Genomic DNA, 13,304 nt, shown 5'->3' with positions numbered 1-13,304 from the left:
ATCGATAGATTGATTGAAAAAACCATGGTGGATGATGGTCCATCGCTAATTCGATGTTGTTATTGTTGTTTTTGTTTTCGCTGAAAGAAGAAGTGCGGTCCGCGGAGAAATAAATTAGAAAATTAAATTTTGTGAATAAATTGAACGAAATATAATTGATTATTGCGGGTGAATTGAGAATCTAAACATATAAAATCGTGCAAAGTGCTGTGCATGGTGTACACTTCAATGAACTAACATTGGGATAAAGTTAACTAAAACTTATCAAATAAAAGCCGCTCAAGAGGCAAGCAGCACCCTCGCATATGTAAACAGACACACACAAACGCACACATTGAAAACAACGTGCGCAGGAAATACACCTTATAAGGTAAGTCTCATTTTTGGAACAAGGGACACAGGCATATAAGCAGATCTATAAATGAATATATATACATATGTACGTGCATGTTGTTAATTAATTAGATTTCATTAATCCAAATCTATAAAATGCAATTTACATGTGGGTGCAGCAGTGTCTATTTGTTTCCTCTGATAGTTTTAATTTGCCTTTCTCTCGTGTTGGATCGTTTGGTAGTTGTTGTTTTTGCTAATTTTTTTTTTATTTTTTTTTGAAATTGGGTCAATGTATGCGTTGTCGACCGATTTCAACGACATTCGCTCTCATATAAGTATATATGTATACATATACGAGTATATTTTTTGGCTGCTGCTGGTTGGCGAACCAGTTTGTTGACCTTGTTTCCCCTTGCTCCAAGTGCAATTGGGGCTTGACTTTTTGCTTTTTGACAATATGTTCTACTTTGCGTGTCTGTGTGACAAGTTAATAGACAGGGACTGGAGAGAGAAGGAGGGGAGTAGAAGATGGGGATTGTAAACCTGCTCATAACGGCAACTAATAAAATTTTAGTAAATTCAATGACAACATGCAATCGAAAGACAAAAAAAATGCATTTTTATCACACAACACTCTCTATTTTTTCTCTTGCCCCTTGCCCCCAAGTCCATTTCCGTTATGAGAACAAAAGAAAAATGTATCCCCTAAGGGCAAGGGCGAGGACGCGGCGGTAAATGATTTTGTTTCATTTTCATTATTAAATTAAACTTTTTTTTATTCGAACAAGTCTCTTTCGCTTTTTTGTTGTCTCAAGTAAACAAACAAATGAATGAGCTATAAATAAATGCAGTTGTGTCTATATGCATACGAATAAAGAAAGAATTAGTGGCGTTAATCAATGTAAGTAACCTAAAATCCTATTCGAATTCTTTTGGAAAACGTATTAATGATTTTACTTTTAAGTAAAAAGAATAACACTTAACATGCTTTGCAACTATGTGTTTATTTATTTTATTTACTTAAAAGAAAATTGAGTGATAAGATAATTTAAAGATTAAAATGCCTAAAACACCGGATAAAATATAAATTTCAGACAATAGGACTTGTTATATACTTACTTAATGTGGAATTACATGATTTTGTGTTCTTTTATAAAAAATCGATCCATAAATTTATACATTTTCTAAGTAAACTTATGAAAACAAGGAACACGACAAATCCTATAGACATTCATAGATGATTCAATTAAGCCCATTTATGTGTTAAGAATTTTCGGTTTATTACATTGGCAGATCTATGTGTGGATTTTGTTGGGTGTAATCGATCATTTTGGCAGCGGAAATCAGTCTTGGTTGACGAAAGGAAGTAGAGCTACCTTCTTTTCTTGATTCCCACGGTTTATATAATTAACAAGCTATAATAAAATAATTCTACTTAACTTTTAATTTTAAGAGATTCGTAATAGATATGAATACACTTAAAACCCTGTAAGTTCTTTCTTACATAGTTATAAACATTAAGATATCTATATCATTTAGTTTCTAAGTGTTAATCGGCAAATGCTTTAGTACATTTCATGTGTTACTTGTTATAATATACCCTGTACTTTTTGCACAAATGAGTATAGGGTAGAATTTAGTTTATTTCCATCGCCAATTTCTTCAGCATCTTAAATGTAAGTATTTGAAAATGTGTTGGTTAATATTGTAAAATCGTTTTATTTTCGTCTTTCTTTTTGTGACTTTAATTCGCAGATGTCGTTGAATTTCTATGAACTTCTAGATGTCAGACCAACGGCCACATTTGAAGAGCTTAAGCATAATTATAAACAATTAATACTACAATGTCATCCCGATAAATTACAACAACAACAACTAAAAGAAAACGATGAAAAAGAACTACAAAAACGAACAGAAACTGTAAATGCGACCAATGACCCAAATCTAGTGAGCCAAAATAGCGAGAACCATAGTAAATTTAATGCGATAAACGAGGCTTGGCAGACACTTAAAGATCCCATAAGACGAAAGCACTATGATGCCGAATTATTGCAGTCAAAATTTCAAAAGCATAGCAACATTTATGCCCACATCTTGCTAAATGAAATGCGACAATTTGAGGAGGAAGAAGAGGAGGAGGATGATGATGATGACGACGACGACGACAACGACAACAACTTGAGGGTGGTGGAGGAAAAAGAAAACGAATCAGACAAAAAGACGACAACGGCTCGGAGTAAAGTGTGGAGTTATGCGTACGATTGCCGATGCGGCGGTCAGTATGTGGTCGATGGAAGAGACACAACTGGCTCTGCCATTGGCAGTGCTGATGATGAGTCAGCAAGTGAAATGATTGTCGAGTGCAATGAATGTTCCTTAGTGATTGTGGTGAAGCAACACAAATAAAAGACGAAAGAAAAAATATTGTATGAAACGCTAAACACGGGTCTTTTCTACTTCTTTTTTATTGTCCATTAAAAACGCATTTCAATTTCAAAACTTTCAAGTATCGTTACCGGTTGGGTCAACCATAGATAAAAGAGGGCTTTAGAGTTACTATATTGATTCGCAATTTAACTTGATTTCGATATAGTTGTGTATGTGTGTGTTTGTGTGTGTGTGTGCCGGAAATTGCGGGACCTTAAGATATACCGAAACTCTATTATATCCTATATTAATATCCATTCTGATTAAAAACTATAGAAATAAGCTGCTATTGTTAAAGGCCTTTTTTCTGTATTGTTTTATGACCAGTTTATTGGTTTCTTGAACTTTGGCTTGGCTTTTCATAAACACATAGTGAGTCTGTCCCTTTCTTTCTCTCACATTCTCTCTTGATATGCAAAACACGTTATTAAACAACCAAACGGACGGGAGCCAACGGCAGACAAATGTCGTTTTATTGTACGGACCGGACCCGACCCCTTTCTTTTGCTAATCTCATGTCTCTTGTTTACCGAAAGTGATGTAAGACTGATATTTACATACTTATTTGTATGTGAATGGTTTGCTTGATTTAATTTCATTTCAGTTTCAGAAATATATATAGTATTTGTAATAACAATGGATTCCCCGTAATTGAAAGTCGTAGGGAAACGACATTATACAAAGATTTTTGATTCATCGAGAAGTTCTTTTAAGCCAATAATAACGTATACGCAATGTGTGCAGACTAAACTCATAACATGTGATAATATACTCATATTTTTATTGAATAAACCCTGTTCATACAATTATAAATGATGACTGAAGTTTCAATTTGTATTTTTTCTTTTATATTTTTAAAAGTGATAAAAAAGAACTAAGAATTTCTATTTATTTTAATAAGAAAAGGCCTCAATTGCAGTGCCAAACGTTAACCGAAATTGAAATTTGAATACCCTGAATCCAGAAAACAGGGAACAGGGAAATAGTTCTTGCAATTTAAAAATATTATCTTTCGGTTGAAAATTTCTCATTTGGCCATTTTTAGGCTTCTTCAATCGGAGCTGGAAATTTTTATATTTCATAGCCTTTGGTCGTTTTCCATTTTACACAGATATGGCCACTTTGCCTTAAAAATGGTTTGGTTTTCGATTACTTAGTTTAATTTCTCCGATTTCGAACTATTAAGAGAAGTTTACTGAAATTGCTTGCTTTAATTTTTTGATCATATAATTACGAGCCTTAATGATATAGTGAAATGATCATTAAAAGGTAATAAATTGTCAAACAAAATGGCAAATATTTGACCTAGATCTGTTAAAAAAACCATTCAATTTAACAATTATAGAGTTTCTTATATAAAATGTTGTCTTAATCAGATCTTATTTCTTAAATGGCTATGATATTTAGTAGTTAAAAAGAAGTATGTCACAGTGAGAAAGTTATTTCCACCTACCTGAAATATATTTTACCACCCACATGACATTGCCTAAATTTTCGAAAAGCTCTAAAATTTCAATTTAATAATGTATATATAATAATTAAATTTTAACTGTCAAAATACATATAACAATTTCTTTACTCAAATAACCTGCCAGTTTCACCTTTTACAGTTTCCCCCCGTTCCCAGCACGAACTGACCATATAAAGTAGATATAATTATAATCACTTGTATATTCGTTCAATTTTTACTTTGTCTGCTTTTGTTTAAAATTATTATTTTTGCTATACAAAATTCATTAACCTCGCCCGAATGCCGGTCGGCGGTTGCTGCTGCTGCTGGGACTGGGGCTGGGTCTGGGGCTGATGATGTCAGCAGCGGTGCAAAAAAAATACTGAGGAAACAGACAATGTTTATACGAATTGTTGGAATGGGAGGAGAAGAAGAACCGAGTCCAGAACTCATTGGAAAGCCATTTGTTTATGATTATTGCCAAGTGATTTGCAATCCAACGCAGCTATTTACGCAGTCGAAAGTATTCAGAGTTTTTTATTTTTATCAATTTGTACATCCGTTTAACTGTGTTGCGGTAGGTGCGTCCTTTCGATTGATACCTGGAGGAGGGCAGCTTCCGAAGTTTTCATTCTACTTGAAATTCATAAAAAAACATTATTCAAAACGTATGGTTTATATGGACTTTTGAATTTACTTTGGAATTTAATTTTTGTAGGCCTGTGTAATTAGACAGTGTATTGCTTTCATTTTCTATTGTAGCCAACAGACAACACTTGATCCGTTTATCGTGTTAATTAATGTAGAAGCAGGTCAACCCTTTATCTTGTGGAATATCACTCTCTCTGTCTCGCTCTCTTACTTGAATAACCTTTTGACACATAAAAAAAAAATGGAAACGCTTTAATGCATTCGCTGACTAAGTCGTTTAGACACAGAGTTTAGTCGGATTTTCTTTTAAAAAACGATACCTTTAAGTTTGAGACTTCTAATTGGGGTAAAGTTAGACGTATTTGAATCACTTTTTAAGCAGCCGTCATTAGAATATTATGAAATATTAAATATAAACATATTATAACCCATTTAATATAATGAAAATTTGAATTTAAAACTGGTAAATTTTTGGAATCGAAAACTATCTCGCTAATATCATGAGTTTTTGTACCTAGAACTATATTTTAAGGTGGTCATAAAAATAGTTTTACTACAATGATTTCCTAGTTTTCCAGCAATAATTTTGCTAGGAATAGGAAACTGCTTGCCAAAGCAGTGCCAGCCAATAAGCTACCAATTTTTACACGATAAAATACTATGTAAGACAATAATCTAATTATTTATCACATTAGCATAATGAGCTTAATTAATAAAACTAATTCAACTAATTCTCTCCCTCTCACTCCCTCTCTCTGTTTTTCTTTAAAATAATGGGAATTTATCTATAATGGTTTTTATTCGTTTCTTCTTTGTTCTGTATTCTGTGGCGGACATTGGCGGTAATTTTGAAAAATCTCCGCTTTTAATAATAATTGTCATCAAGAATTTGACCAGTGTTGCAAGGTCAATGGACCGAATCTGTGGAAGCTTCAAGACGACAAAAGAAAAGAAAAAAAAAACAAAACAAATACTTATTTGATGAGAAAGGGTATTTAATTATCGCACAAGTCGAATTTCCTCTAAGCCCTCAAATTTCTTGATGTTGTGTGTTTGAGTGTCTTGACACGCGTTGCGATTTTAGATACCAGCTGCTCATATGTACATTCTACGTTACATGAAAACCAAAAGCCAACTTCTTCAACTCCTCATCACTTTGTCTCCATCTCCACATCTTTCCACTTTCATTTTGTTTTCACTTCGCATTAAAAGACGCTTGAGCAGCTTAATTGCTTAACAGGGGAAAGAAAAAATAAATAAAGACACCGGTAAAAAAAACATAAAATAACAACAACCGATCGACATCTAGTAGGTAGTAGAAAGCTTTAGAAGTTTTGCCTGGAAGCCAGAGTCAAATTATATTATCCAGGAAATTTCCACACCTCATTAAATCAATTATTAATTGTCATTGAATATTATTTGAAAATATTAAGAACTGAGATAATACATAAATGTACACAGTTTTCCTTTTTTTCCAAATTTTTTATATGGAAATTTCATTGCAAAGTTGTTAAGGGATTTGCCATCCTTGCCAGTTCTCTATTTAAGTGAGTGAAGTTTTGGCAAATACAAATGTTGTCATGAACAAATGTCTCATTAGCCAGATTAAATGGATACCTCTTTCAGTTAGCCACCGAAATTCTTAGGCTACGTTTAAAAAAACATTTTAGACGTCAAATTTTGTCAATTTCATTTTATCTTTATCCTATCTGTCATAAATAAAAGCACCAATCCACATTTGAGAATTATATTAAGGAAAATTTGTCTTATACTTATGTTCTACTATTTCTTTGGTTTCTAATCGTTTTTAATCATAATTAGTTTTTAAAGTTATTTTTTGAATCTTAAATCTACGATTTTTTGTGATGTAAGTTTAAATAAAATGTTATTGGTTATTCATTTTCTAAATATTTACATAGTAGTATTATAAGTTTAAGTATAAGTACTAGACAATCTGGTTTACGAAATTTACTATGTAAATATTTAAAAGACTTGACAAAGACTTCATAAGTAATTAGCAAAATAGTTTGTTGACTTGCACAAAAGTTAACTTAGACTCTGTAAAGCCAAGAAATTCCGAAAAGTTTACGCACCTAAACAGATTTTTTATTTTAGACTAATTTAGACATTAAATGCTCTTATTTTAATAATGATTTAAAAACGTTCTTAATTTCCATATATTTTTAAAACGTTCTTAATTTCCATATATATCAGTTATCTAATTTCTCTATCTCATATCTTTGTCTTCACACTTGCATATTGAATGTTGTCAAGAAGAGTTTTGGTAATTCATTTGAATTTTATCAATGAATCATCATCAGGAACAGGGAGAGGGGCGGAAATAAACAGCTGATTAATATAAATAAAAAAGCAAATGAATCGTTTTCTTTACCATCTCCCCTCTCGTCTACTAGTATTTATTCAAGTGAGTTGGCTTTGAGTGCAGAGTGCTAAATAAAGGGAAAACAAAACTTCAGATTGGCCACAAAACTCGTTCAGCTCCCCAAAGACTTGGCCCAAGATCTGCTGAGTGATTATCATTTAAAACACAACAACAACAAAATGCACGCTTAGTCAGTGAGTATGTAAATATATGTATATACATATATGTATGTAGGTATGTATATATTTTGCTGTTGCTGCCATTTCTTTTGTCTACGTCGATTCTTAAAAAGTCTTTCCCTCGATTTTAATTATACCAAGCTGGGCAATTAAGTGCTGCTTTTATTTGCAACGTGTTGCTGCCTACGGGGCAGCAGCAACAACAATCTGTTGTTCTATTTGGAGGGTTTTGTTTTGTTTTTGTATCTTGTTTGTTGCAAATTCGTGCCGATTGCGTATATTTTGAGTTGTGTTGAGTTGAGGTGATGGTGTCTGCGTTTAGCCAAGTGAAAAGTGTACCACAAGTAGAGCAAGAAATGGGAAGAACATTACATTACATTGACTATACATACATATGTACATATATTTGTCCGATCTCTGTAGTCTATTGGTTTTCTAGAGCATCATATAACTAATTGTTTATCATCTGGCTTTTTTTTCAGAGAAGAAATTCTGTCATCCTGGCCGGAAGCGGCGCTGGCATCGACAGCATCATCATTGAGACTGAAACGCGTCCAGCCAGTAGAACAAGAGTTCAGCAACAGCACAAAATGGCATCGACTGGTGAGATTTGGCTACAATGGTTTTCCTGCTGTTTCCAACAGCAACGCTCCCCCTCACGTCGTCCACATCAACGCCTGCGCATCGATCGTTCTATGATTGGTAATCCCACAAATTTTGTTCACACCGGTCACATTGGATCCGCCGACGTGGAGCTATCTGCCAATCGCCTCAATGCGATATCAACACAAATGCAGGGCAAGGGCGGCTATGAAGCGAATTCGATACAATCGTTGCACGTAAGTTGGGTGGTTGGCCACTTGATCTGGTTCAAAGTCGCAAAATATGTATATATGTACATATACATATAGATTTTATAATGTGCGAATCACGCCGAGATTCCAGCTATGGAAATTTAAAACCATTTGGTTATTTTAGCACCTCTATCCATATATAAATCAAGTTGTATATGTATATACATACATAAGTATAGGCACACCCATAAACATATACATATATTATATTTGATATTTGATTGATTTGTCTATTTGATGTGGCTACGATTTGTGCTAATTTGATTCGTTTGTTTGTTGCAACTTCTCAAAAGTCTCTGACACTAGCCAGAAGTTTATAAGACGGGAATCCATTGAGTTAAATGGTTTACAAAAGTCACCAAATTGAATATCCAAGCAAAAGAAAGCATTTACGATCTCATAATATTTACTTTTGGCCATGTCCTTCTGTGTAAACATCTAGATCTCGAAGACTATAGAGATAAAGCCAAATAAGTTTGAAGTGTAGATTCTTGTGAGGTCGGAGGTTGATTTTTTAAGCAATTTTAAGCAATTTAAGTTATTGTAATTTTGATACAGACAGTAAAATCTGTTATCAAAAGCTATTAGCCTATTAAATTTCATAAAAATCGCATAAAAATTAGTATAGTTATGCCTTGAAATGCGTTCTTATCAAAAATATAGTCTATGTTTGCTTTTTAAAGAGATCTACTTCTATTAGACGTAAATAAACTATATTTAGTTAAAGTCTGTCTTTAAGTTCAAATAATTACAAGTGGTTCGCACAGTTTTCTTTGATTGATTTTTTTCACCCTAATTAATATCAATCCTTTTCCTGAACACACACATTTCGGTTTGATAAACTTTAATGAGGTTATTCCCCACCCTAATTTGGTTGAGTTTCATGCCAAACAACCATTTATACGATGATAACATCGGTTCACCCCTCCACTTGGTTTCAAACTGCTTAGCTACGTCTCGATATGCCACGCCCAATGTCGCGCATAGAAACAATAAGGTGGCCACGGTCTAGTACGTCGCTTAAACACAGCTGACAACAAGAGAAACTTAACTTACTATATACCTACTACAATATACGATATATTTCTTTGTTTTTTTTTTTTGCAGGCCTGCTGAAGGAGCTTCTCACTCTCTCCTCCGTGTCTCATCATGGCGTAAAATTTGTCTGGGTTCGGGCGCTACAAAATGCATTTCGTGCAATTCTCCATATATGTATATTTTACAAAAACAACAAAACAAACTTTTTATATAAATTCTTTGTTAAATGCTAGCGTGTCTTATCAGGCAAAGACCAGCGAGAAGAGGAAAATGGGTGACAGACAGACAATGGACTCCATATATACATACATACATACATATATAATATAAGTTTATGGCAAATGGATGACCAGCTATAATGATGATAATGGACCTTCGACCTAAACGATCCGATCAAAGCCCATTTTCCAACTTCTTAGCACTGCTTTTTCTTTATTTGTGAGTATTAGCTAGATGAAAAATCGCAAATGAGAAGAAAAAGTGTGCCAATCAAACAACAAATACATTTAACAATCCAGAGAGATGGCCTCAGGACCCAATCCCTCCTCCTCCTCTTCCCTATAACAAAAACATTTTTCACTGATTGTACTTAATATTAATGAACAAAAAAAACAGAGGATAATTTTACGGATTTCCTTTATCTTTGCCGGGCATGAGGAGGTTTTGCCTTATTTTGTTAAACCTGGCACAAACGACGAGAGATCGATTCATCCATTCAATTTAAGAAAAGTCTGTTCAAGAATCTGAATTAGCATTTACATTATATAAGCATAAATGTTGTGAATTGTATTTTAAAATGAAAAACAAAAAACAAATCAGAAAATCAACCATAGTTACGTAAATTGTCGCACAATCAAATTTTTGTATTCAATATTTCAAATATTTTTCCATAACTCGAATAAGTTTTGTGTCAAGAGCAAAAAGTAAAAGAATGCAAAAGTTAAAGATCGAGTACCTTTTTGTAACTAAAAAAGCAATTTTATATACACCGGATAAACAAAGATGAAAATATTTATATATATATACAAAGAGAGATATCTGTATATAGTATATACAAGAAGAAACAAATGCGATTGTAGCTATCTAAATAAAGGAGGGAAAAGATAATACATACGATGGGGTTTAAGCGCATAGACTAATTGTATAAACAAAATATTTAAGCAATAATTTATGAAAAAAAATATATATAAATGTATTTAAAAGAAACAACCAAACAAAAGTTTAAATGTTAAGTGTTTTTTTTATTAGCAAATGCTATTGGAACTATAAATGGGGAAAAGTGAATGATAATCGCTAATTGTTCAGGTAAATGTCTCTTGAATAGCCGAATTCTGTTTCAAAACTTATTTTTTAACATAAAAATTTCAAGGTGCTTGATAGTTTTTAGTTTATGATTTTATTTAATACTAAAGAACATAATCTATCGGCCATATTGACGATGGTCGTCTACATTAATCATCGTTATCGCTACCAGATCCGCTGCCAGAACCGCTGCCGCTCTCACTACCAGATTTGCTGCTTCCACCGCTGCCACTGGGAGATCCTTCCCGGCCGCCGCTCTTGTCATTTACATCATCGGATTCACTGTCAGAATCGCGCAATGCTTTGCTGGCCTTGGCCTTGTCAACTTTTTTGCTGCGACGGGCCTCAAAGTCAGAGCCCTCATCATCGTCGGATGAGTAAATAGTAGATGCTTTGGGTTCGGATGGGCCGGAACTTTTCTTATAGCGATTCTTGATAGCACTTAAACTGATGGCATTCTCATCATCGCTTCCATCGTCGTGTTGGTATGACGAATTGCCGCCTCCACTGAGCTGCTCACCGGCTCCAGCCTTCTTTTTCTTGGGCTGCGCCTTATGCTGATCTCGCATGGCCTGACGCAAACGGGCTTCCTCCTCTTTGAGTTGAGTTGGACGATCTGTGGTTGGATCCTTGCCAACCTGTGTAAGAATCTTGATGCCACTTGTTTTGGTAGAGCGATCTGCCAGTGACATGGTCATCTTTTTGTGAGTAAACGATTCGGTGGAATGAGGTCTGAAGGTCAGCTTTGTACGGAAGACAGACTGACCCTGTAGACCTGTTCCCTGACGTATAAACAAATGATTATGATCGCCCAGCAGTGGCTGGCGGTAAGCGTCGAATATTTCATTGCCCAAATGAAGTGACATGCTCCCATCGGACCAACGCACGTAGCGCGCATTCGATTCTCGTTCCATTTCCCCTTTGTTGTTCATAAACTCACGCCAACGGATGGTGTTGCTTACTTTCAGCTTGATGCGCTGTCTACCTTCCTCATCCATGGTTTCCTCCTCATCTATTTCATCCTCGTAGGTGTCTGGATCAAAAGGGTGAGTCACCACTGACAAAAAATTGGGTAATTTGATGAAATGCTGCTCCTTGCCCAGGTCCGCTGATATTCGTGGGATTTCCACATCGATGCGAGTTTCAGGCAACGGTTCGGGTTCATCTTCCTTACGTGCCGACTCCAATTGGGAGCCTCTGGGATCAGGTGAGCGTGATCTAGATCGGGAGCGTGAGCGACTAACCGAACGACTCCTCGAACGCGACCTGGTCATACTGCGACTGCGTGAACGACCCGATTCTCTGTTGGCTGGGCCACCACCATCATTATCATCATCGTCACTAATATCATCAGCGTCGCCGAATATGTCAGAGGCTGCCGGCGCTTTCTTTGTCTGAAATTTTAATGAAGAAGCCACTGGTAAAACAATATAATCCTATGGCGGAGAACAATTATTACCTGATCCGTTCCTCTATCACTATCACTGTCCGAGTCAATTAAACGAGACTTCTTTGCTTTTGTGGGCGATGTGTCCATGTCACTGCCGCTACCACTTTTACGTTTCTCCCTATCTGAGCCGGAGCCTGACCCTCCACTAGTACGTCGTGCCTTTTTCTTAGATACTCCTATATCACTGCCAGACCCAGATGCACTCCGACTCCGACTACGGCTACGGGACGGAGATCCCGATTTGGAGCGTGGTGTTGCAGATTTTGATCGCGATCTGGAAGCACGACTGCCAGTCTGGCTACGACTAGGGCTCTTGCTTTTCGATCTGGCGCGCTCGTCGTCAATCTGAAGATTAGGTGAGTTGGAGCGAGACTCGTTGCCACTGCGGGACCTTGATCGAGACCGGGATGCAGAGCGTTTACTATTTGGTGTGCGAGTTCCACTACGACTACGGCTCCTGGAGCCACCACCACTTTGGGCCGAGCCGGAACGTTTGCTCCGAGCAGATCCCCTGGATTGATGGCTCTGTGCAGATCCAGATCGGGCACTACGTGGAGAACCCGAACCTGAACGTGAAGATCTTGATTTTGAGCGGGAACGGGAACGGTCGCTGCCACTGCCAGACTTGCGACTTCCTGGAGATCTGCCAAACAAGCAAAAAGAAACGAAACATGAACACATCAGTTCATCATATTCCTACGATTTATTCTTACCTGGCTTGCGGTGTGCCACTCCGACTGCGGCTGCCACTGCGACTTGAGCCGGATGAGCCTGAAAAAACGCAAAGTATATGTATAGAAAACTTGAACATAGGATAAGAAATATTGATAGCCTTACCACTTTCTTCATCTGAATCTCCCATAATTCAATATATTGTCAACCTAACAAATTCTTAAACGGCGGCAAGAAAAAAACAGCCCTGTTGTGCAAAGACTAGTGCGCGCCAGTGATGTCATTTTTGTTAGGCCAAAACAGCTGAATCGACTCAAGAAAACAGCTAAAAAATAGCTGAATCTCCGGGGAAAAAACTGATTTTTAAATATTGAATTTTTACTAGATTTTTAATATCTTCCTTATCGCTCGTATAATATTCTCTCTGTTCTATTTTATTTAGACAGCTGGGCGGTAGCTGGTAATCAAAACAGCATTTGTTTTCTCGGTGCAGTCCATACCTAAAATTTTAGATAGGCTAATTTCTAATTTAAAAATATATATATAAATATAAACCTTATGC

At 35.8% G+C, this 13,304-nt stretch overlaps 3 protein-coding genes across 3 annotated transcripts; 2 read left to right on the top strand and 1 right to left on the bottom strand.

The window, feature by feature from the left end:
- The first annotated feature begins 311 nt into the window (after positions 1-311).
- On the top strand, positions 312-10,544 carry LOC6651101 (CDC42 small effector protein homolog). Its single transcript, XM_002073009.4, has 3 exons — positions 312-370; positions 7,909-8,265; positions 9,388-10,544. Exons 2-3 carry the CDS (start codon positions 8,017-8,019, stop codon positions 9,394-9,396), a joined length of 258 nt encoding a protein of 85 aa, XP_002073045.1. The 5' UTR covers positions 312-370; positions 7,909-8,016; the 3' UTR covers positions 9,397-10,544.
- LOC6651102 (DPH4 homolog) lies at positions 319-3,552 on the top strand. Its single transcript, XM_002073010.4, has 2 exons — positions 319-370; positions 2,092-3,552. The coding sequence occupies exon 2, from the start codon at positions 2,092-2,094 to the stop codon at positions 2,740-2,742; it is 651 nt and encodes a 216-aa protein (XP_002073046.2). The 5' UTR covers positions 319-370; the 3' UTR covers positions 2,743-3,552.
- On the bottom strand, positions 10,539-13,010 carry LOC6651297 (another transcription unit protein). The gene is made up of 4 exons (XM_002073008.4): positions 12,908-13,010; positions 12,784-12,841; positions 12,080-12,713; positions 10,539-12,014 (listed from the first exon to the last, which is right to left on the bottom strand). The coding sequence occupies exons 1-4, from the start codon at positions 12,930-12,932 to the stop codon at positions 10,770-10,772; spliced, it is 1,962 nt and encodes a 653-aa protein (XP_002073044.1). The 5' UTR covers positions 12,933-13,010; the 3' UTR covers positions 10,539-10,769.
- Between the last annotated feature and the right edge of the window lie 294 nt (positions 13,011-13,304).

The sequence above is a fragment of the Drosophila willistoni genome, chromosome 3R (assembly GCF_018902025.1).
Source record: "Drosophila willistoni isolate 14030-0811.24 chromosome 3R, UCI_dwil_1.1, whole genome shotgun sequence".
Taxonomy (NCBI): domain Eukaryota; kingdom Metazoa; phylum Arthropoda; class Insecta; order Diptera; family Drosophilidae; genus Drosophila; species Drosophila willistoni.
This window is presented reverse-complemented; position numbering and strand designations above follow the sequence as displayed.

Excerpts from the sequence above, each read along its gene's own strand:
- LOC6651102 (XM_002073010.4), top strand. The coding sequence starts at position 2,092 with ATGTCGTTGAATTTCTATGAACTTCTAGATGTCAGACCAACGGCCACA.
- LOC6651101 (XM_002073009.4), top strand. The coding sequence starts at position 8,017 with ATGGCATCGACTGGTGAGATTTGGCTACAATGGTTTTCCTGCTGTTTC.
- LOC6651297 (XM_002073008.4), bottom strand. The coding sequence starts at position 12,932 with ATGGGAGATTCAGATGAAGAAAGTG. Across the intron at positions 12,842-12,907 it reads AGATTCAGATGAAGAAAGTG|GCTCATCCGGCTCAAGTCGC; the intron begins GTAAGGCTATCA and ends GCGTTTTTTCAG. Across the intron at positions 12,714-12,783 it reads AGTGGCACACCGCAAGCCAG|ATCTCCAGGAAGTCGCAAGT; the intron begins GTAAGAATAAAT and ends CTTGTTTGGCAG.